Source organism: Pseudoliparis swirei, unplaced genomic scaffold, assembly GCF_029220125.1.
Source record: "Pseudoliparis swirei isolate HS2019 ecotype Mariana Trench unplaced genomic scaffold, NWPU_hadal_v1 hadal_25, whole genome shotgun sequence".
Taxonomy (NCBI): Eukaryota; Metazoa; Chordata; class Actinopteri; order Perciformes; family Liparidae; genus Pseudoliparis; species Pseudoliparis swirei.
Genome location: NW_026613261.1, coordinates 2,336,960 through 2,360,958, shown reverse-complemented (window position 1 = coordinate 2,360,958; position 23,999 = coordinate 2,336,960). Strand labels below are relative to the sequence as shown.

Sequence of the window (23,999 nt, the reverse complement as noted above, 5' to 3'; positions counted from 1 at the left end):
GTCCGGGTGCATTACTGCCACCTACTGGTTTGGAGTGTGGATTCTCATTCACTGAGCTGCAGTTCGCTAAAACACCCTGGTCGCTCGCCGTAGTCACGTGTGGAGACCCGGAAGTAAAAATAACACGCTGCTCTATGAGAAGCTGCTCCGACGAGGTTCCGATCAGTTTGGATCAGTTTGGACACGTATTGGTTCCTGGATCAGTTCTGGTTAGAAATTCTGTTTCTAGGTTCTGTGTGACGTCATGTCGCTGGCCAGCGGAGTACCTGGACAGTTTGATGACGCAGAGGAGGTCAGGTGAGGCTGAGAGCTGGTTCTTCTTCTAGCAGTACAGAGAACAGTAGAACCCAGCAGTACATGGGTAGAGAACAGGAGAACCCAGCAGTACATGGGTAGAGAACAGGAGAACCCAGCAGTACATGGGTAGAGAACAGGAGAACCCAGCAGTACATGGGTAGAGAACAGTAGAACCCAGCAGTACATGGGTAGAGAACAGGAGAACCCAGCAGTACATGGGTAGAGAACAATAGAACCCAGCAGTACATGGGTAGAGAACAGGAGAACCCAGCAGTACATGGGTAGAGAACAGGAGAACCCAGCAGTACATGGGTAGAGAACAGGAGAACCCAGCAGTACATGGGTAGAGAACAGGAGAACCCAGCAGTACATGGGTAGAGAACAGGAGAACCCAGCAGTACATGGGTAGAGAACAGTAGAACCCAGCAGTACATGGGTAGAGAACAGGAGAACCCAGCAGTACATGGGTAGAGAACAATAGAACCCAGCAGTACATGGGTAGAGAACAGTAGAACCCAGCAGTACATGGGTAGAGAACAATAGAACCCAGCAGTACATGGGTAGAGAACAATAGAACCCAGCAGTACATGGGTAGAGAACAGGAGAACCCAGCAGTACATGGGTAGAGAACAGGAGAACCCAGCAGTACATGGGTAGAGAACAGGAGAACCCAGCAGTACATGGGTAGAGAACAGGAGAACCCAGCAGTACATGGGTAGAGAACAATAGAACCCAGCAGTACATGGGTAGAGAACAGTAGAACCCAGCAGTACATGGGTAGAGAACAGGAGAACCCAGCAGTACATGGGTAGAGAACAATAGAACCCAGCAGTACATGGGTAGAGAACAGTAGAACCCAGCAGTACATGGGTAGAGAACAGTAGAACCCAGCAGTACATGGGTAGAGAACAGGAGAACCCAGCAGTACATGGGTAGAGAACAGGAGAACCCAGCAGTACATGGGTAGAGAACAGGAGAACCCAGCAGTACATGGGTAGAGAACAGGAGAACCCAGCAGTACATGGGTGAGAACAGGAGAACCCAGCAGTACATGGGTAGAGAACAGGAGAACCCAGCAGTACATGGGTAGAGAACAGGAGAACCCAGCAGTACATGGGTAGATATGATAGGTATTAATTGGTATTAATGTGTATTAATGGTTATTAATGTGTATTAATGGATATTTAGGGTTATTAATGGGTATTAATGGTTATTAATGGGTATTAATGGTTATTTAGTTGTATTAAGGGTTATTAATGGTTATTTAGGGTTATTAATGGTTATTAAGGGGTATTAATGGGTATTAATGGTTAGTAAGCGGTATTAATGGGTATTAATGGTTACATCTTCTCTTCTCCATCATGACGCACACAGCTGATGTTTCTGTTTTCTCTGCAGTGACCAATCGGAGCTGTTGGCTGCAACACATCAAAGCAGTGATGTCACTCTACAGTCTTCATCAGACCGACAACAGGAGGAATATGATGATGAAGACGATGATGATGATGAAGATGATGAGGAGGAGGAGGAGTGGGCGTGGTTTTCTGCAGGAGGAGATCTCACCAAAAGATACAACAGGACAGCTGTCAGCTTCCAGGTGGGACTTCATGATGCATGATCATGAATCATGAATCATGATCATGCATCTGATCTCAGTCAGCTGACTGTTGTCTGTTTTCATTGGTCAGTCTAACAGACAGAATCCGTCCAATAAGACGCTGCGGTCGACACCGTCTGATAAAGCTCTGAGGAAGTATGAACACAAGATCAACCTGGGTAACGACACACACACACACACACACACACACACACACACACACACACTCTGTCATCATCCTATCAAGTAGATATTGCCCTTCATGAACACTTGAAAAGCAACATGGCTGACCTTCAAGAGATTCACAGACACATCTCTAACAGATCTGAGACTGAGGGTCACGAGACTGAGGGTCACGAGACTGAGGGTCACGAGACTGAGGGTCACGAGACTGAGGGTCACCTGACTGAGGGTCACGAGACTGAGGGTCACGAGACTGAGGGTCACGAGACTGAGGGTCACGAGACTGAGGGTCACGAGACTGAGGGTCACGAGACTGAGGGTCACGAGACTGAGGGTCACGAGACTGAGGGTCACCTGACTGAGGGTCACGAGACTGAGGGTCACGAGACTGAGGGTCACCTGACTGAGGGTCACGAGACTGAGGGTCACGAGACTGAGGGTCACCTGAGGGTCACCTGACTGAGGGTCACGAGACTGAGGGTCACGTGACTGAGGGTCACGAGACTGAGGGTCACCTGACTGAGGGTCACCTGACTGAGGGTCACCTGACTGAGGGTCACGAGACTGAGGGTCACGAGACTGAGGGTCACGTGACTGAGGGTCACGTGACTGAGGGTCACGTGACTGAGGGTCACGTGACTGAGGGTCACGAGACTGAGGGTCACCTGACTGAGGGTCACGAGACTGAGGGTCACGAGACTGAGGGTCACCTGACTGAGGGTCACGTGACTGAGGGTCACCTGACTGAGGGTCACCTGACTGAGGGTCACCTGACTGAGGGTCACGAGACTGAGGGTCACGAGACTGAGGGTCACGAGACTGAGGGTCACGTGACTGAGGGTCACCTGACTGAGGGTCACGAGACTGAGGGTCACGTGACTGAGGGTCACGAGACTGAGGGTCACGAGACTGAGGGTCACGTCTTCAATAATAAACTGTATTGATTGTTTCAGATAAACTGAATTTCGCCGACTCAGTGATCAACAAAGTGACGACGATGCAGAAACAGAAAGACGCCTCCACGTACGTGTGACCTGGTGTTGTGTGACGTCACGGGTCACGTGACCGTGTGACGTCACGGGTCATGTGACTAATGATTTGATTGGCTGCTCTCTGCAGGTACCGAGTGAAGGACAAAGCCGACCGAGCCACCGTGGAACAGGTGAGCTGCTCATGCAGATGCTTTTATTTTGAAAAGCCTCATTACCAATTCATCTCCCTGGTAATTTATTTCTTCTTCAGGTCCTAGATCCTCGAACTCGAATGATTCTCTTCAAGATGTTAAGTCGAGGAGTCATCTGTGAAATCAACGGCTGCATCAGCACCGGGAAGGAGGTGTGTGTGTGTGTGTGTTAGTTAGTGTGTGTGTGTGTGTGTGTTAGTTAATGTGTGTGTGTGTGTGCGCTCCAGGCCAACGTGTACCACGCCAGCACCTCCTCCGGAGAGAGCAGAGCCATCAAGATCTACAAGACGTCCATCCTGCTGTTCAAGGACAGGGACAAATACGTCAGTGGAGAGTTCAGGTAGAGGACAGGCTCCACCCCCAGCATGAAGGGGGAGGAGCCATTAGCCCACGACCAATAAGCAGAGGTCATCACGAGACGGTTCCAACTTCTTCTGTGGTTCTCAGGTTCCGTCATGGTTACTGTAAAGGAAATCCCAGGAAGATGGTGAGGACCTGGGCCGAGAAGGAGATGAGGAACCTCATCAGGTCAGAACCTCATGGGGTCAGAACCGTTCGACTGAGTCCACGAGAGCCTCATCGGGTCATAACCGTTCTACTGAGTCCACTAGAACCTCATCGGGTCAGAACCGTTCGACTGAGTCCACTAGAACCTCATCGGGTCAGAACCGTTCGACTGAGTCCACTAGAACCTCATCGGATCAGAACCGTTCGACTGAGTCCACTAGAACCTCATCGGGTCAGAACCGTTCGACAGTCCACTAGAACCTCATCGGATCAGAACCGTTATACTGAGTCCACTAGAACCTCATCGGGTCAGAACTGTTCTACTGAGTCCACTAGAACCTTACCCGACCAGTTGATAGAACCCAGTAGAACCTTACCGACCAGCTGATGGAACCCAGTAGAACCTTACCGACCAGGTGATAGAACCCAGTAGAACCTTACCGACCAGGTGATGGAACCCAGTAGAACCTTACCGACCAGGTGATAGAACCCAGTAGAATCTTACCGACCAGGTGATAGAACCCAGTAGAACCTTACCCGACCAGCTGATGGAACCCAGTAGAACCTTACCCGACCAGCTGATAGAACCCAGTAGAACCTTACCCGACCAGGTGATGGAACCCAGTAGAACCTTACCCGACCAGCTGATAGAACCCGGTAGAACCGTACCCGACCAGCTGATAGAACCCAGTAGAACCGTACCGACCAGCTGATAGAACCCAGTAGAACCTTACCCGACCAGCTGATAGAACCCAGTAGAACCTTACCCGACCAGCTGATAGAACCCGGTAGAACCGTACCGACCAGCTGATAGAACCCAGTAGAACCTTACCCGACCAGCTGATAGAACCCAGTAGAACCTTACCCGACCAGCTGATAGAACCCGGTAGAACCGTACCGACCAGCTGATAGAACCCAGTAGAACCTTCCCGTTTGTGGGTTTCAGGCTGCAGACGGCAGGAATCCCGAGTCCAGAACCAAAGCTGCTCAGAAGTCACGTTCTGCTGATGAGCTTCATTGGAAAAGACGACATGTAAGAACCAGCCGCCGCCCAGAGGTTCTGCTCGGTTCCTCGTACTGACCCGTTGTTTCCGGGTCAGGCCGGCTCCTCTGTTGAAGAACGCGGCGCTGTCGGAGTCCAAGGCGTGCCAGCTGTACCTGCAGGTTCTCCAGAACATGAGGAAGATGTTCCAGGAGGCCCGCCTGGTCCACGCCGACCTCAGCGAGTTCAACATGCTGTAAGACCCGTGAACCCGACACACACGCCCCTTCAAAATAAAAGCCTCCGCCACTCACCGAGCTGCCCGCAGGTATCACGACGGAGACGCCTACATCATCGACGTGTCCCAGTCGGTGGAGCACGACCACCCGCACGCCCTGGAGTTCCTCCGCAAGGACTGCAGCAACGTCAGCGGTGAGCAGCGCCCCCTAGTGGGCCGGAGGGTCACTGCAGGAGGTCCTTAGGGAGAACACGGCACACAAGAAACCAGGGGAGCCCCCTGGTGGTCAGGACAGAAAATGCAGCTCTAACACATGAAGCGTAGACTTCTATACAACCAGAGGAGTCGTCCCCTGGTGGTCAGGAGAGAGAATGCAGCTCCAACACATGAAGCGTAGACTTCTATACAACCAGAGGAGTCTCCCCCTGGTGGTCAGGAGAGAGAATGCAGCTTTAACACATGAAGCATAGACTTCTATACAACCAGAGGAGTCGCCCCCTGGTGGTCAGGAGAGAGAATGCAGCTCCAACACATGAAGCGTAGACTTCTATACAACCAGAGGAGTCGCCCCCTGGTGGTCAGGAGAGATAATGCAGCTTTAACGCATGAAGCATAGACTTCTATACAACCAGAGGAGTCCCCTGGTGGTCAGAGAGAGTGCAGCTCTAACTCGTGATGTCTTTGCTTAGACTTCTTCATGAAGCGTGGCGTCGCGGTGATGACGGTCAGGGAGCTGTTTGACTTCATCACCGACCCGTCCATCACCTGCCACAACATGGACCAGTACCTGGAGAAGGTCTGACCCCTGACCCCTGACCCTAACCAAGAGGAAAGAGGAGGTGCTCACGCTGTCCTTGTCCTCCAGGCCATGGCGATCGCGGCGGAGCGGGCGCCGGGCCAGCGGACGCATCAGGACGGAGTGGACGAGGAGGTGAGGGAGGACACGGCACGCTCAGTGTCACCACGGACTGACCTCTGACCTCTGACCTCAGGTGTTTATGAAGGCCTACATCCCCCGCACGCTGACGGAGGTGAGTCACTACGAGCGAGACGTTGACCTGATGAGGATGAAGGAGGAGGAGGCGGCCATCTTTGGACACGCCGACAACGTAAGAGACCTGTCTGTGGTACCTGTTAACAGAGTGTCTGTGGTACCTGTCAACAGAGTGTCTGTGGTACCTGTTAACAGAGTGTCTGTGGTACCTGTTAACAGAGTGTCTGTGGTACCTGTCTGTGGTACCTGTTAACAGAGTGTCTGTGGTACCTGTTAACAGAGTGTCTGTGGTACCTGTCTGTGGTACCTGTTAACAGAGTGTCTGTGGTACCTGTCTGTGGTACCTGTTAACAGAGTGTCTGTGGTACCTGTTAACAGAGTGTCTGTGGTACCTGTTAACAGAGTGTCTGTGGTACCTGTTAACAGAGTTTCTGTGGTACCTGTTAACAGAGTGTCTGTGGTACCTGTCTGTGGTACCTGTTAACAGAGTGTCTGTGGTACCTGTTAACAGAGTGTCTGTGGTACCTGTCTGTGGTACCTGTTAACAGAGTGTCTGTGGTACCTGTCTGTGGTACCTGTCTGTGGTACCTGTTAACAGAGTGTCTGTGGTACCTGTTAACAGTGTGTCTGTGGTACCTGTTAACAGTGTCTGTGGTACCTGTCTGTGGTACCTGTTAACAGTGTGTCTGTGGTACCTGTTAACAGAGTGTCTGTGGTACCTGTCTGTGGTACCTGTTAACAGAGTGTCTGTGGTACCTGTCTGTGGTACCTGTCTGTGGTACCTGTTAACAGTGTGTCTGTGGTACCTGTTAACAGAGTGTCTGTGGTACCTGTTAACAGAGTGTCTGTGGTACCTGTCTGTGGTACCTGTTAACAGAGTGTCTGTGGTACCTGTTAACAGAGTGTCTGTGGTACCTGTCTGTGGTACCTGTTAACAGAGTGTCTGTGGTACCTGTCTGTGGTACCTGTCTGTGGTACCTGTTAACAGAGTGTCTGTGGTACCTGTTAACAGTGTGTCTGTGGTACCTGTTAACAGTGTCTGTGGTACCTGTCTGTGGTACCTGTTAACAGTGTGTCTGTGGTACCTGTTAACAGAGTGTCTGTGGTACCTGTCTGTGGTACCTGTTAACAGAGTGTCTGTGGTACCTGTCTGTGGTACCTGTCTGTGGTACCTGTTAACAGTGTGTCTGTGGTACCTGTTAACAGAGTGTCTGTGGTACCTGTTAACAGTGTGTCTGTGGTACCTGTTAACTGTGTCTGTGGTACCTGTTAACAGAGTGTCTGTGGTACCTGTTAACAGTGTGTCTGTGGTACCGGTCTGTGGTACTTGTTAACAGTGTGTCTGTGGTACCGGTCTGTGGTACTTGTTAACAGTGTCTGTGGTACCTGTTAACAGAGTGTCTGTGGTACCTGTTAACAGTGTGTCTGTGGTACCTGTTAACAGTGTGTCTGTGGTACCTGTTAACAGTGTGTCTGTGGTACCTGTTAACAGTGTGTCTGTGGTACCTGTTAACAGTGTGTCTGTGGTACCTGTTAACAGAGTGTCTGTGGTACCTGTTAACAGAGTGTCTGTGGTACCTGTTAACAGTGTGTCTGTGGTACCGGTCTGTGGTACTTGTTAACAGTGTGTCTGTGGTACCGGTCTGTGGTACTTGTTAACAGTGTCTGTGGTACCTGTTAACAGTGTGTCTGTGGTACCTGTTAACAGAGTGTCTGTGGTACCTGTTAACAGTGTGTCTGTGGTACCTGTTAACAGTGTGTCTGTGGTACCTGTTAACAGTGTGTCTGTGGTACCTGTTAACAGAGTGTCTGTGGTACCTGTTAACAGAGTGTCTGTGGTACCTGTCTGTGGTACTTGTTAACAGTGTGTCTGTGGTCAGGTTCTGTACCAGACGCTCACCGGACTGAGGAAGGATCTGACTGGAGTTCAAACGGTACGTTAAACGAGGAGGAGGAGAGGAGGAGAGGAGAAGGAGAGGAGGAGAGGAGGAGAAGGAGAGGGGGAGGAGGAGGAGGAGGGGAGGAGAGGAGGAGAAGGAGGAGGAGGAGGAGAGGAGGAGAAGGAGAGAGGGAGGAGGAGACGAGGAGGAGGGGAGGAGGGGAGGAGGAAGAGAGGAGAGGGGGAGGAGAAGGAGAGGAGGAGGAGGAGGAGTGGAGTAGAGGAGGAGGAGAGTAGAGGAGCGCCTCCCCAAATATCCCACGAGGAGACCGTTTGATTTTTTTCAGGTTCCTGCTCTGCTGGAGAACGACCTATCTTCATCCTCGGAGGAGGAGGAGGAGGAGGAGGAGGAGGAAGAGGAGGAGGAGAAGAGTGAGGAAGCCCAGATGGACAAAAAGGTCTAGAACCCTCTTTATGTCACCGAAGCTTTTCGTCTGTCTTGAAGTTCCTCCTGAGGTCAACGTGTTGTTGTTGTTGTTGTTCAGGAGAAGAAGAAGATGGTGAAAGAAGCTCAGAGAGAGAAGAGAACCACCAAAGTACCAAAACACGTGAAGAGGAGGAAAGAGAAGGTGTCCAAGATTAAGAAGGGCAAATGAAGGCTTCTAGTGTGTCTGTGTGGATGCCCTGACCTCTGACCTCCCTGACCTCTGACCTCTGACCCGTCAGCTGCACAACAAACAGCATCACTTTAAATGTTTGCAGTGAAACTTTTAATAAAATGTTTTTATCATCATTTCATATTTTATTTGTCACACACAAAAATAATGAAGACTATGTTAGTCCTGATAGAGGACTAACTCTGTACTGGTCTAGTTAGACCTTAGTCCTGATAGAGGACTAACTCTGTACTGGTCTAGTTAGACCTTAGTCCTGATAGAGGACTCGTCTCTGTACTGGTCTTGTTAGACCTTAGTCCTGATAGAGGACTCCTCTCTGTACTGGTCTAATTAGACCTTAGTGCTGATAGAGGACTCATCTCTGTTCTGGTCTTGTTAGACCTTAGTCCTGATAGAGGACTCATCTCTGTACTGGTCTTGTTAGACCTTAGTCCTGATAGAGGACTCATCTCTGTTCTGGTCTTGTTAGACCTTAGTCCTGATAGAGGACTCGTCTCTGTACTGGTCTTGTTAGACCTTAGACCTGATAGAGGACTCCTCTCTGTACTGGTCTAATTAGACCTTAGTCCTGATAGAGGACTCATCTCTGTTCTGGTCTTGTTAGACCTTAGTGCTGATAGAGGACTCCTCTCGGTACTGGTCTTGTTAGACCTTAGTGCTGATAGAGGACTAACTCTGTACTGGTCTTGTTAGACCTTAGTGCTGATAGAGGACTAACTCTGTACTGGTCTTGTTAGACCTTAGTCCTGATAGAGGACTCGTCTCTGTACTGGTCTTGTTAGACCTTAGACCTGATAGAGGACTCCTCTCTGTACTGGTCTAATTAGACCTTAGTCCTGATAGAGGACTCATCTCTGTACTGGTCTTGTTAGACCTTAGTGCTGATAGAGGACTCCTCTCGGTACTGGTCTTGTTAGACCTTAGTGCTGATAGAGGACTAACTCTGTACTGGTCTTGTTAGACCTTAGTGCTGATAGAGGACTAACTCTGTACTGGTCTTGTTAGTCCTGATAGAGGACTCATCTCTGTACTGGTCTTGTTAGACCTTAGTGCTGATAGAGGACTCATCTCTGTACTGGTCTAGTTAGACCTTAGTCCTGATAGAGGACTCATCTCTGTACTGGTCTTGTTAGACCTTAGTGCTGATAGAGGACTCCTCTCTGTACTGGTCTTGTTAGACCTTAGTGCTGATAGAGGACTCCTCTCTGTACTGGTCTAGTTAGAACTTAGTCCTGATAGAGGACTCATCTCTGTACTGGTCTTGTTAGACCTTAGTCCTGATAGAGGACTCCTCTCTGTACTGGTCTTGTTAGACCTTAGTCCTGATAGAGGACTCCTCTCTGTACTGGTCTTGTTAGACCTTAGTCCTGATAGAGGACTCCTCTCTGTACTGGTCTAGGTAGACCTTAGTCCTGATAGAGGACTCATCTCTGTACTGGTCTAGTTAGACCTTAGTGCTGATAGAGGACTCATCTCTGTTCTGGTCTTGTTAGACCTTAGTCCTGATAGAGGACTCCTCTCTGTACTGGTCTAGGTAGACCTTAGTCCTGATAAAGGACTCCTCTCTGTACTGGTCTAGTTAGACCTTAGTGCTGATAGAGGACTCATCTCTGTACTGGTCTTGTTAGACCTTAGTGCTGATAGAGGACTCCTCTCTGTACTGGTCTTGTTAGACCTTAGTGCTGATAGAGGACTCATCTCTGTACTGGTCTTGTTAGACCTTAGTCCTGATAGAGGACTCATCTCTGTACTGGTCTTGTTAGACCTTAGTCCTGATAGAGGACTCATCTCTGTACTGGTCTTGTTAGACCTTAGTCCTGATAGAGGACTCCTCTCTGTACTGGTCTAGTTAGACCTTAGTGCTGATAGAGGACTAACTCTGTACTGGTCTTGTTAGTCCTGATAGAGGACTCATCTCTGTACTGGTCTTGTTAGACCTTAGTGCTGATAGAGGACTCATCTCTGTACTGGTCTAGTTAGACCTTAGTCCTGATAGAGGACTCATCTCTGTACTGGTCTTGTTAGACCTTAGTCCTGATAGAGGACTAACTCTGTACTGGTCTTGTTAGACCTTAGTCCTGATATAGGACTCCTCTCTGTACTGGTCTTGTTAGACCTTAGTCCTGATAGAGGACTCCTCTCTGTACTGGTCTTGTTAGACCTTAGTCCTGATAGAGGACTCCTCTCTGTACTGGTCTTGTTAGACCTTAGTCCTGATAGAGGACTCCTCTCTGTACTGGTCTAGTTAGACCTTAGTCCTGATAGAGGACTCCTCTCTGTACTGGTCTTGTTAGACCTTAGTCCTGATAGAGGACTCATCCCCCACACACAACCCCCTCAGAGATGATCCATTATCAATAAGCATTCTGACCTGATCACTGTGATCACCTGTAGTGTGTGCAGCTCACCGCCAGGGGGCAGCAGCTCTCTGCATTATGAGGAAGAAGAACAAGAAGGAACCCGGAAGTGTGCGCAGCCGCAGACCGTAGCAGCAGCGGATCGTCAGCAGACGAGCAGGTTAGACTTTAATGTTGTTTATTGGATGTCATTTCCATGTCGGCTCCTTTTTCTGACTCCACCTCCGTCCCGAACCCGAACCCTCCTTCCGGTTCTGTGTCTGTCCTCCGTCTTCCGGACCAGTTCAGAGACTTTTGAACCGCTTAACGTCTTCTGACAGCAGGAGAACCCGGACCGCTTCCGGTGTGACACCCCAGTATATATATATATATATATATATATATATATATATATATGTCCTCAGTCTCATGTTCCCTCCTCCTTCCCCCTCCCCCCTCCCTCCTCCCTCCTCCCTCCTCCCTCCTCTCTCCTCCCTCCCTCCTATCTCCTCCCTCTCCCCCTCCTCCTCCCCCTCCCTCCTCCTCCCTCCTCTCTCTCCTCCTCTCTCTCTCTCCTCCTCCCCCCTCCCCCTCCCTCCTATCTCCTCCTCTCTCCTCCCTCTCTCCTCTCTCCTCTCCTCCCTCCTCCTCCCTCCCTCCTCCCTCCTCCCTCCCTCCTCTCTCCTCTCTCCTCATCCCTCCTCCCTCCTCCCCCTCCTCCCTCTCCTCTCCTCCATCCCCCCTCCTCCCTCCTCCCTCCTCCCTCCTCCTCCTCCTTCCCCTCCTCCCCCTCCCTCCTCCCCTCCTCCTCCCTCCCTCCCTCCCTCCTCCTTCCCCCTCCTCCTTCCCCCTCCTCCTCCCCTCCTCCCCTCCTCCCTCCTCCTCCTCCTCCCCTCCTCTCTCCTCCCTCCTCCCCCCTCCCCCCTCAGCTGATGGACTCACTGACCTCTCTCCTTATAAGGAGCTGTTCCTCCAAGATGGCCGACCTCTGGCAGAACGCCATGGACCACGCCGTGGCCGTCGCCCGCCGAGCCGGAGAGGTGTGTATTGATCAGGAGGCGTGTGTATTGATCAGGAGGCGTGTGTATTGATCAGGTGGCGTGTGTATTGATCAGGAGGCGTGTGTATTGATCAGGTGGCGTGTGTATTGATCAGGAGGCGTGTGTATTGATCAGGAGGCGTGTGTATTGATCAGGTGGCGTGTGTATTGATCAGGAGGCGTGTGTATTGATCAGGAGGCGTGTGTATTTATCAGGTGGCGTGTGTATTGATCAGGAGGCGTGTGTATTAATCAGGAGGCGTGTGTATTGATCAGGTGGTGTGTGAGGCTCTCCAGGACGACAGGAAGGTGATGACGAAGAGCTCGTCGGTTGATCTGGTGACACAAACCGACCAGAAGGTGGAGCAACTCATCATCCAATCGGTGAAGGAGAAATTCCCCACTCACAGGTGAGAAGCTCAGTACTGAAGAGATGACACACACACACACCCTGGTAAATCAACGAGTGTGTGTCTCAGATTCATAGGGGAGGAGTCTGTGGCTGCAGGTGAAGCTTGTGACCTCACTAGCGCCCCCACCTGGATCATCGACCCCATCGATGGGACCACCAACTTTGTTCATGCGTGAGTTTTTTCTTTTGACATCAAACACGCTGCCAGGAGATGAAGAAGAGGAAGAGGAGGGTTATAAGAATGAAGAATACATTCTATTACAGAGCACTAGGTCATGGTAAGACTAACAGATGAACAATAGATGTCATGTGACTAGATGAACAATAGATGTCATGTGACTAGATGAACAATAGATGTCATGTGACTAGATGAACAATAGATGTCATGTGACCAGATGAACAATAGATGTCATGTGACCAGATGAACAATAGATGTCATGTGACCAGGTGAACAATAGATGTCATGTGACCAGGTGAACAATAGATGTCATGAGACCAGGTGAACAATAGATGTCATGTGACCAGGTGAACAATAGATGTCATGTGACCAGATGAGCAATAGATGTCATGAGACTAGATGAACAATAGATGTCATGTGACTAGATGAACAATAGATGTCATGTGACTAGATGAACAATAGATGTCATGTGACCAGATGAACAATAGATGTCATGTGACTAGATGAACAATAGATGTCATGTGACTAGATGAACAATAGATGTCATGTGACTAGATGAACAATAGATGTCATGTGACCAGATGAGCAATAGATGTCATGAGACTAGATGAACAATAGATGTCATGTGACTAGATGAACAATAGATGTCATGTGACCAGATGAACAATAGATGTCATGTGACCAGATGAACAATAGATGTCATGTGACCAGGTGAACAATAGATGTCATGTGACTAGATGAACAATAGATGTCATGTGACTAGATGAACAATAGATGTCATGTGACCAGATGAACAATAGATGTCATGTGACCAGATGAACAATAGATGTCATGTGACCAGGTGAACAATAGATGTCATGTGACCAGATGAACAATAGATGTCATGTGACCAGATGAACAATAGATGTCATGTGACTAGATGAACAATAGATGTCATGTGACTAGATGAACAATAGATGTCATGTGACCAGATGAACAATAGATGTCATGTGACCAGATGAACAATAGATGTCATGTGACCAGGTGAACAATAGATGTCATGTGACCAGATGAACAATAGATGTCATGTGACCAGATGAACAATAGATGTCATGTGACCAGATGAACAATAGATGTCATGTGACCAGATGAACAATATATGTCATGTGACCAGATGAACAATAGATGTCATGTGACCAGATGAACAATAGATGTCATGTGACCAGGTGAACACTAGATGTCATGTGACCAGGTGAACAATAGATGTCATGTGACTAGATGAACAATAGATGTCATGTGACCAGGTGAACAATAGATGTCATGTGACCAGATGAACAATAGATGTCATGTGACCAGGTGAACAATAGATGTCATGTGACCAGGTGAACAATAGATGTCATGTGACCAGGTGAACAATAGATGTCATGTGACCAGATGAACAATAGATGTCATGTGACCAGATGAACAATAGATGTCATGTGACCAGGTGAACAATAGATGTCATGTGACCAGATGAACAATAGATGTCATGTGACCAGGTGAACAATAGATGTCATGTGACTAGATGAACAATAGATGTCATGTGACCAGGTGAACAATAGATGTCATGTGACCAGATGAACAATAGATGTTGTGACCAGATGAACAATAGATGTCATGTGACCAGGTGAACAATAGATGTCATGTGACCAGATGAACAATAGATGTCATGTGACCAGGTGAACAATAGATGTCATGTGACCAGATGAACAATAGATGTGACCAGATGAACAATAGATGTCATGTGACCAGGTGAACAATAGATGTCATGTGACCAGATGAACAATAGATGTCATGTGACCAGGTGAACAATAGATGTCATGTGACTAGATGAACAATAGATGTCATGTGACTAGATGATCAATAGATGTCATGTGACCAGATGAACAATAGATGATGTCACACTAGTGGATGCCTCTTGGAGTCAATTTATTTCTGTTATCTTTTTAATTAAATATAATAATAATAATGTTTTACCTCCATTTAAATTTATGATCGTCTCTTTCAGATTTCCTTTTGTTGCTGTTTCCATTGGATTCTCTGTCAACAAGCAGGTGAGACCTGAACCAGGACTAACTATAGACCTGAACCAGGACTAGCTCTAGACCTGAACCAGGACTAACTCTAGACCTGAACCAGGACTAACTATAGACCTGAACCAGCTCTAACTCTAGACCTGAACCAGGACTAACTCTAGACCTGAACCAGCTCTAACTATAGACCTGAACCAGGACTAACTATAGACCTGAACCAGGACTAACTGTACATCTGAACCAGGACTAACTACAGACCTGAACCAGGACTAGCTCTAGACCTGAACCAGGACTAACTAGACCTGAACCAGGACTAACTCTAGACCTGAACCAGGACTAACTCTAGACCTGAACCAACTCTAACTATAGACCTGAACCAGGACTAACTCTAGACCTGAACCAGCTCTAACTATAGACCTGAACCAGCTCTAACTATAGACCTGAACCAGGACTAACTCTAGACCTGAACCAGGACGAACTCTAGACCTGAACCAGGGCTAACTCTAGACCTGAACCAGCTCTAATTATAGACCTGAACCAGCTCTAATTATAGACCTGAACCAGGACTAACTATAGACCTGAACCAGGACTAACTATAGACCTGAACCAGGACTAACTACAGACCTGAACCAGGACTAACTACAGACCTGAACCAGGACTAACTAGACCTGAACCAGGACTAGCTCTAGACCTGAATCAGGACTAGCTCTAGACCTGAACCAGCGCTAACTATAGACCTGAACCAGGACTAACTCTAGACCTGAACCAGGACTAACTCTAGATCTGAACCACGACTAAGTCTAGACCTGAACCACGACTAACTCTAGACCTGAACCAGGACTAACTGTACATCTGAACCAGGACTAACTACAGACCTGAACCAGGACTAACTACAGACCTGAACCAGGACTCACTATACTCCTGAACCAGGACTAACTAGACCTGAACCAGGACTACCTCTAGACCTGAACCAAGACTAACTCTAGACCTGAACCAGCTCTAACTATAGACCTGAACCAGGACTAACTATAGACCTGAACCAGGACTAACTATAGACCTGAACCAGGACTAACTATAGACCTGAACCAGGACTAACTATAGACCTGAACCAGGACTAACTATAGACCTGAACCAGGACTAACTATAGACCTGAACCAGGACTAACTCTAGACCTGAACCAGGACTAACTCTAGACCTGAACCACGACTAACTCTAGACCTGAACCAGCTCTAACTATAGAACTGAACCAGGACTAACTCTAGACCTGAACCAGGCCTTACTGTACATCTGAACCAGGACTAGCTCTAGACCTGAACCAGGACTAGCTCTAGACCTGAACCAGGACTAACTCTAGACCTGAACCAGGACTAACTCTAGACCTGAACCACGAGTAACTCTAGACCTGAACCAGGACTAGCTCTAGACCTGAACCAGGACTAACTCTAGACCTGAACCAGGACTAGCTCTAGATCTGAACCAGGACTAACTCTAGACCTGAACCAGGACTAACTAGACCTGAACCAGGACTAACTATAGACCTGAACCAGGACTAACTATAGACCTGAACCAGGACTAACTCTAGACCTGAACCAGGACTAACTCTAGACCTGAACCAGGCCTAACTATAGACCTGAACCAGGCCTAACTATAGACCTGAACCAGGACTAACTCTAGACCTGAACCAGGACTAACTCAGACCTGGGCTGAACCAGGACAACTGGGCCTGAACCAGGACTAACTCTAGACCTGAACCAGGACTAACTCTAGACCTGAACCAGGACTAACTCTAGACCTGAACCAGGACTAACTCTAGACCTGAACCAGGACTAACTCTAGACCTGAACCAGGACTAACTCTAGACCTGAACCACGAGTAACTCTAGACCTGAACCAGGACTAGCTCTAGACCTGAACCAGGACTAACTCTAGACCTGAACCAGGACTAGCTCTAGATCTGAACCAGGACTAACTCTAGACCTGAACCAGGACTAACTAGACCTGAACCAGGACTAACTATAGACCTGAACCAGGACTAGCTCTAGACCTGAACCAGGACTAACTCTAGACCTGAACCAGGACTAACTATAGACCTGAACCAGCTCTAACTCTAGACCTGAACCAGGACTAACTCTAGACCTGAACCAGCTCTAACTATAGACCTGAACCAGGACTAACTATAGACCTGAACCAGGACTAACTGTACATCTGAACCAGGACTAACTACAGACCTGAACCAGGACTAACTGTACATCTGAACCAGGACTAACTATAGACCTGAACCAGGACTAACTCTAGACCTGAACCAGGACTAACTCTAGACCTGAACCAACTCTAACTATAGACCTGAACCAGGACTAACTCTAGACCTGAACCAGCTCTAACTATAGACCTGAACCAGCTCTAACTATAGACCTGAACCAGGACTAACTCTAGACCTGAACCAGGGCTAACTCTAGACCTGAACCAGCTCTAATTATAGACCTGAACCAGCTCTAATTATAGACCTGAACCAGGACTAACTATAGACCTGAACCAGGACTAACTATAGACCTGAACCAGGACTAACTACAGACCTGAACCAGGACTAACTACAGACCTGAACCAGGACTACCTCTAGACCTGAACCAGGACTAGCTCTAGACCTGAATCAGGACTAGCTCTAGACCTGAACCAGCGCTAACTATAGACCTGAACCAGGACTAACTCTAGACCTGAACCAGGACTAACTCTAGATCTGAACCACGACTAAGTCTAGACCTGAACCACGACTAACTGTACATCTGAACCAGGACTAACTACAGACCTGAACCAGGACTAACTACAGACCTGAACCAGGACTCACTATAGACCTGAACCAGGACTAACTAGACCTGAACCAGGACTACCTCTAGACCTGAACCAAGACTAACTCTAGACCTGAACCAGCTCTAACTATAGACCTGAACCAGGACTAACTAGACCTGAACCAGGACTAACTATAGACCTGAACCAGGACTAAATGTACATATGAACCAGGACTAACTACAGACCTGAACCAGCTCTAACTATAGACCTGAACCAGCGCTAACTATAGACCTGAACCAGGACTAACTATAGACCTGAACCAGCTCTAACTATAGACCTGAACCAGGACTAACTCTAGACCTGAACCAGGACTAACTCTAGACCTGAACCAGCTCTAACTATAGAACTGAACCAGGACTAACTCTAGACCTGAACCAGGCCTTACTGTACATCTGAACCAGGACTAGCTCTAGACCTGAACCAGGACTAGCTCTAGACCTGAACCAGGACTAACTCTAGACCTGAACCAGGACTAACTCTAGACCTGAACCACGAGTAACTCTAGACCTGAACCAGGACTAGCTCTAGACCTGAACCAGGACTAACTCTAGACCTGAACCAGGACTAGCTCTAGACCTGAACCAGGACTAGCTCTAGATCTGAACCAGGACTAACTCTAGACCTGAACCAGGACTAACTAGACCTGAACCAGGACTAGCTCTAGACCTGAACCAGGACTAACTCTAGACCTGAACCAGGACTAACTAGACCTGAACCAGGACTAGCTCTAGACCTGAACCAGGACTAACTCTAGACCTGAACCAGGACTAACTCTAGACCTGAACCAGCTCTAACTATAGAACTGAACCAGCTCTAACTATAGACCTGAACCACGACTAACTCTAGACCTGAACCACGACTAACTCTAGACCTGAACCAGGACTAACTATAGACCTGAACCAGGCCTAACTCTAGACCTGAACCAGCTCTAACTATAGACCTGAACCAGGACTAACTCTAGACCTGAACCAGGACTAACTCTAGACCTGAACCACGACTAACTCTAGACCTGAACCAGCTCTAACTATAGAACTGAACCAGGACTAACTATAGACCTGAACCAGGACTAACTATAGACCTGATCCAGGACTAACTATAGACCTGAACCAGGCCTAACTATAGACCTGAACCAGGACTAACTATAGACCTGAACCAGCTCTAACTATAGACCTGAACCAGGCCTAACTATAGACCTGAACCAGGACTAACTATAGACCTGAACCAAGACTAACTATAGACCTGAACCAGGACTAACTATAGACCTGAACCAGGCCTAACTATAGACCTGAACCAGGCCTAACTCTAGACCTGAACCAAGACTAACTATAGACCTGAACCAGGACTAACTATAGACCTGAACCAGGACTAACTATAGACCTGAACCAGGCCTTACTGTACATCTGAACCAGGACTAGCTCTAGACCTGAACCAGGACTAGCTCTAGACCTGAACCAGGACTAACTCTAGACCTGAACCAGGACTACCTCTAGACCTGAACCAGGCCTTACTGGACTAAGACCTCCCTCTTTCTGCCCTCCGACAGATGGAGTTCGGGGTGGTCTACAGTTGTGTGGAGGATAAGATGTACACAGCGAGGAGGGGGGGCGGGGCCTTCTGTAACGGAGTCCCTCTGCAGGTGTCGGCTCAGGAAGGTCAGTAACCAATAGCAACGAGCCATCGTGGACCCACGGAGGCTTTAGTTCCAGTCCACATGTGCAACGTGTGCTGAGTTCCATCCCCCCTCATCACTGAATGAGTAGTATTATTATAGTACAGGAACAGAATGTGATGTCATGCTGCTCTGATCCAATCAGAGGCCCCGATCCAACCTGTTTCTGCTCCACTGTCAGACATTCAGCAGGCCATCATCAGCACCGAGTTTGGATCCAGCAGAGACCCGGAAGCTGTGGACCAGATCTTCTCCAGCCTGAGGAGCATCCTGTGCATCCCTGTTCACGGGTACTACTACTACAGTATACTACTACTACAGTCTACTACTACAGTACTACTACTACAGTACTACTACTACTACTACAACAGTACTACTACTACTACAGTATACTACTACTACAGTATACTACTACTACAGTATACTACTACTACAGTAATACTACTACTACTGTATTACTGTAGTAGTAGTATTACTGTAGTAGTATTACTGTAGTAGTACTACTACTACTACAGTAATACTACTACGTCTACAGTAAAACTCCTGGTACTCTAGGGTCCGCGGTGCAGGGACTGCAGCCATCAACATGTGCCACGTGGCGTCGGGCTGCGTTGAGGCGTATTATGAGATCGGGGTCCATGTGTGGGACGTGGCCGCCGGCTCGCTGCTGGTCTCTGAGGCCGGAGGAGTCCTCATGGACGTGGAGGGTAAAGTTCACTGCTGCTGTTTCCATGGAGTTAGTCATCACCACTCTGTCTTTAGGAGTTAGTCATCACCACTTTGTCTTTAGGAGTTAGTCATCACCACTTTGTCTTTAGGAGTTAGTCATCACCACTCTGTCTTTAGGAGTTAGTCATCAACCCTTTGTCTTTAGGAGTTAGTCATCACCACTTTGTCTTTAGGAGTTAGTCATCAACCCTTTGTCTTTAGGAGTTAGTCATCACCACTCTGTCTTTAGGAGTTAGTCATCAACCCTTTGTCTTTAGGAGTTAGTCATCACCACTCTGTCTTTAGGAGTTAGTCATCACCACTTTGTCTTTAGGAGTTAGTCATCACCACTTTGTCTTTAGGAGTTAGTCATCACCACTTAGGCTTTAGGGTTAGTCATCAACCCTTTGTCTTTAGGGTTAGTCATCACCACTTTGTCTTTAGGAGTTAGTCATCACCACTCTGTTTTTAGGAGTTAGTCATCACCACTCTGTCTTTAGGGTTAGTCATCACCACTCTGTCTTTAGGAGTTAGTCATCACCACTTTGTCTTTAGGAGTTAGTCATCACCACTCTGTCTTTAGGAGTTAGTCATCAACCCTTTGTCTTTAGGAGTTAGTCATCACCACTTTGTCTTTAGGAGTTAGTCATCAACCCTTTGTCTTTAGGAGTTAGTCATCACCACTTTGTCTTTAGGAGTTAGTCATCACCACTCTGTCTTTAGGAGTTAGTCATCACCACTTTGTCTTTAGGAGTTAGTCATCACCACTCTGTCTTTAGGAGTTAGTCATCAACCCTTTGTCTTTAGGAGTTAGTCATCACCACTCTGTCTTTAGGAGTTAGTCATCACCACTCTGTCTTTAGGAGTTAGTCATCAACCCTTTGTCTTTAGGAGTTAGTCATCACCACTTTGTCTTTAGGAGTTAGTCATCAACCCTTTGTCTTTAGGAGTTAGTCATCACCACTTTGTCTTTAGGAGTTAGTCATCACCACTCTGTCTTTAGGAGTTAGTCATCAACCCTTTGTCTTTAGGAGTTAGTCATCACCACTCTGTCTTTAGGAGTTAGTCATCACCACTCTGTCTTTAGGAGTTAGTCATCACCACTCTGTCTTTAGGAGTTAGTCATCACCACTTTGTCTTTAGGAGTTAGTCATCACCACTCTGTCTTTAGGAGTTAGTCATCAACCCTTTGTCTTTAGGAGTTAGTCATCACCACTTTGTCTTTAGGAGTTAGTCATCAACCCTTTGTCTTTAGGAGTTAGTCATCACTACTTTGTCTTTAGGAGTTAGTCATCACCACTCTGTCTTTAGGAGTTAGTCATCACCACTTTGTCTTTAGGAGTTAGTCATCACCACTTTGTCTTTAGGAGTTAGTCATCACCACTCTGTCTTTAGGAGTTAGTCATCAACCCTTTGTCTTTAGGAGTTAGTCATCACCACTCTGTCTTTAGGAGTTAGTCATCAACCCTTTGTCTTTAGGAGTTAGTCATCACCACTCTGTCTTTAGGAGTTAGTCATCACCACTTTGTCTTTAGGAGTTAGTCATCACCACTTTGTCTTTAGGAGTTAGTCATCACCACTCTGTCTTTAGGAGTTAGTCATCACCACTCTGTCTTTAGGAGTTAGTCATCACCACTCTGTCTTTAGGAGTTAGTCATCAACCCTTTGTCTTTAGGAGTTAGTCATCACCACTCTGTCTTTAGGAGTTAGTCATCACCACTCTGTCTTTAGTATTAGTCATCAACCCTTTGTCTTTAGGAGTTAGTCATCACCACTCTGTCTTTAGGAGTTAGTCATCAACCCTTTGTCTTTAGGAGTTAGTCATCACCACTCTGTCTTTAGGAGTTAGTCATCAACCCTTTGTCTTTAGGAGTTAGTCATCACCACTTTGTCTTTAGGAGTTAGTCATCAACCCTTTGTCTTTAGGAGTTAGTCATCACCACTCTGTCTTTAGGAGTTAGTCATCACCACTTTGTCTTTAGGAGTTAGTCATCACCACTTTGTCTTTAGGAGTTAGTCATCACCACTCTGTCTTTAGGAGTTAGTCATCAACCCTTTGTCTTTAGGAGTTAGTCATCACCACTCTGTCTTTAGGAGTTAGTCATCACCACTCTGTCTTTAGTATTAGTCATCAACCCTTTGTCTTTAGGTTAGTCATCACCACTTTGTTTTTAGGAGTTAGTCATCACCACTTTGTCTTTAGGAGTTAGTCATCACCACTTTGTCTTTAGGAGTTAGTCATCACCACTCTGTCTTTAGGAGTTAGTCATCACCACTCTGTCTTTAGGAGTTAGTCATCAACCCTTTGTCTTTAGGAGTTAGTCATCACCACTGTCTTTAGGAGTTAGTCATCACCACTCTGTCTTTAGGAGTTAGTCATCAACCCTTTGTCTTTAGGAGTTAGTCATCACCACTCTGTCTTAAGGAGTTAGTCATCAACCCTTTATTTTTAGGAGTTAGTCATCACCACTTTGTCTTTAGGAGTTAGTCATCAACCCTTTGTCTTTAGGAGTTAGTCATCAACCCTTTGTCTTTAGGAGTTAGTCATCACCACTTTGTCTTTAGGAGTTAGTCATCAACCCTTTGTCTTTAGGAGTTAGTCATCACCACTCTGTCTTTAGGAGTTAGTCATCACCACTTTGTCTTTAGGAATTAGTCATCACCACTCTGTCTTTAGGAGTTAGTCATCACCACTTTGTCTTTAGGAGTTAGTCATCACCACTTTGTCTTTAGGAGTTAGTCATTTCCACTTTGGCTTTAGGAGTTAGTCATCACCACTTTGTCTTTAGGAGTTAGTCATCACCACTCTGTCTTTAGGAGTTAGTCATCAACCCTTTGTCTTTAGGAGTTAGTCATCACCACTCTGTCTTTAGGAGTTAGTCATCACCACTTTGTCTTTAGGAGTTAGTCATCACCACTCTGTCTTTAGGTGGAGCAGTGGACTTGATGTCCAGGAGAATCGTTGCTGCCAACAGCAGAACCATCGCTGAGAGGATCGTCAACGAGATCCACAGCTTCAGGCCACCCAGAGACGACGCTGCACCACCGTCAGTCTAACCCACCTCCACCCAGAGACGATGCTGCACCACCTTCAGTCTAACCCACCTCCACCCAGAGACGACGCTGCACCACCGTCAGTCTAACCCACCTCCACCCAGAGACGCTGCACCACCTTCAGTCTAACCCACCTCCACCCAGAGACGACGCTGCACCACCGTCAGTCTAACCCACCTCCACCCAGAGACGCTGCACCACCGTCAGTCTAACCCACCTCCACCCAGAGACGCTGCACCACCGTCAGTCTAACCCACCTCCACCCAGAGACGCTGCACCACCGTCAGTCTAACCCACCTCCACCCAGAGACGCTGCACCACCGTCAGTCTAACCCACCTCCACCCAGAGACGACGCTGCACCACCATCAGTCTAACCCACCTCCACCCATAGACGCTGCCCCACCTTCAGTCTGGTGTAAATGTGGCCTCCTAGTGGAGGTCACAGGCACACAGGGATTCATTAATAAATGTGTGGGGGTTCCTTTTAAAATGCATGAAAATATTCATGACTTAATATTGTATGTTGTACAACTCCAGGACCAAAGTGGACTATGTCCTGTTCCTGGACCAGCTCTGTACCCGGCAGGTCCGTTGAGGGTCATTGGGGGGGGGGGTCAATGCTACGATTTCTCAGTTTAAGGTTATGAAACTTTACTCAAGATGTAATGTCATCTATAAACTGAACTGTGAAGACAATCTAAAGTATATTAAGATCGTATTTATTTCATGAATGTATTCACAACAGTAAAAGTAGAAGAAGGTTGTGGGTTTAACGCCCATCCCTGGTGTCAGTGGCATATTAAGATATTGTGAAAGTACTGAAGGTGAAACCACGTCACCTCGTCCCAGAGTCCAGTCCGCTGGAGGCGGTCCTGAGGGACCACGTGGTTCTGGAGGCGGTCCTCAGGGACCACGTGGTTCTGGAGGCGGTCCTCAGGGACCACGTGGTTCAAACATGAGCGCGATATGGACTCAGTCCCTCGCAGCAGGCGGAGCTCCAGGAGTCAGAAGAGGTTGTCACTGTTTCCTGAGAGGAACGCTATTGGTCAGAGTCTGAAGAGACAACACGATACTGGGCTGTGATTGGCTGAATGACAATCACAGGAATATGATCAAAACCCGATATTAATAACAACTGTATTTAAGATGATGACGATGATGATGTCCCTGA

At 47.7% G+C, this 23,999-nt stretch overlaps 2 protein-coding genes across 2 annotated transcripts; both read left to right on the top strand.

Moving 5' to 3' along the window:
- Positions 1-92: 92 nt before the first annotated feature.
- Positions 93-8,653, top strand: riok1 (RIO kinase 1 (yeast)). The gene is made up of 17 exons (XM_056410540.1): positions 93-297; positions 1,696-1,894; positions 1,986-2,073; positions 3,031-3,100; positions 3,197-3,239; positions 3,320-3,412; positions 3,488-3,600; positions 3,708-3,788; positions 4,714-4,800; positions 4,868-5,005; positions 5,078-5,181; positions 5,677-5,783; positions 5,853-5,918; positions 5,980-6,096; positions 7,862-7,915; positions 8,208-8,318; positions 8,406-8,653. The coding sequence occupies exons 1-17, from the start codon at positions 245-247 to the stop codon at positions 8,514-8,516; spliced, it is 1,635 nt and encodes a 544-aa protein (XP_056266515.1). The 5' UTR covers positions 93-244; the 3' UTR covers positions 8,517-8,653.
- A 2,336-nt stretch (positions 8,654-10,989) lies between these two features.
- Positions 10,990-23,535, top strand: impa1 (inositol monophosphatase 1). Its single transcript, XM_056410571.1, has 9 exons — positions 10,990-11,054; positions 11,835-11,913; positions 12,189-12,322; positions 12,392-12,496; positions 14,529-14,574; positions 18,940-19,048; positions 19,247-19,355; positions 19,621-19,772; positions 22,703-23,535. Exons 2-9 carry the CDS (start codon positions 11,851-11,853, stop codon positions 22,828-22,830), a joined length of 846 nt encoding a protein of 281 aa, XP_056266546.1. The 5' UTR covers positions 10,990-11,054; positions 11,835-11,850; the 3' UTR covers positions 22,831-23,535.
- Positions 23,536-23,999: the final 464 nt, after the last annotated feature.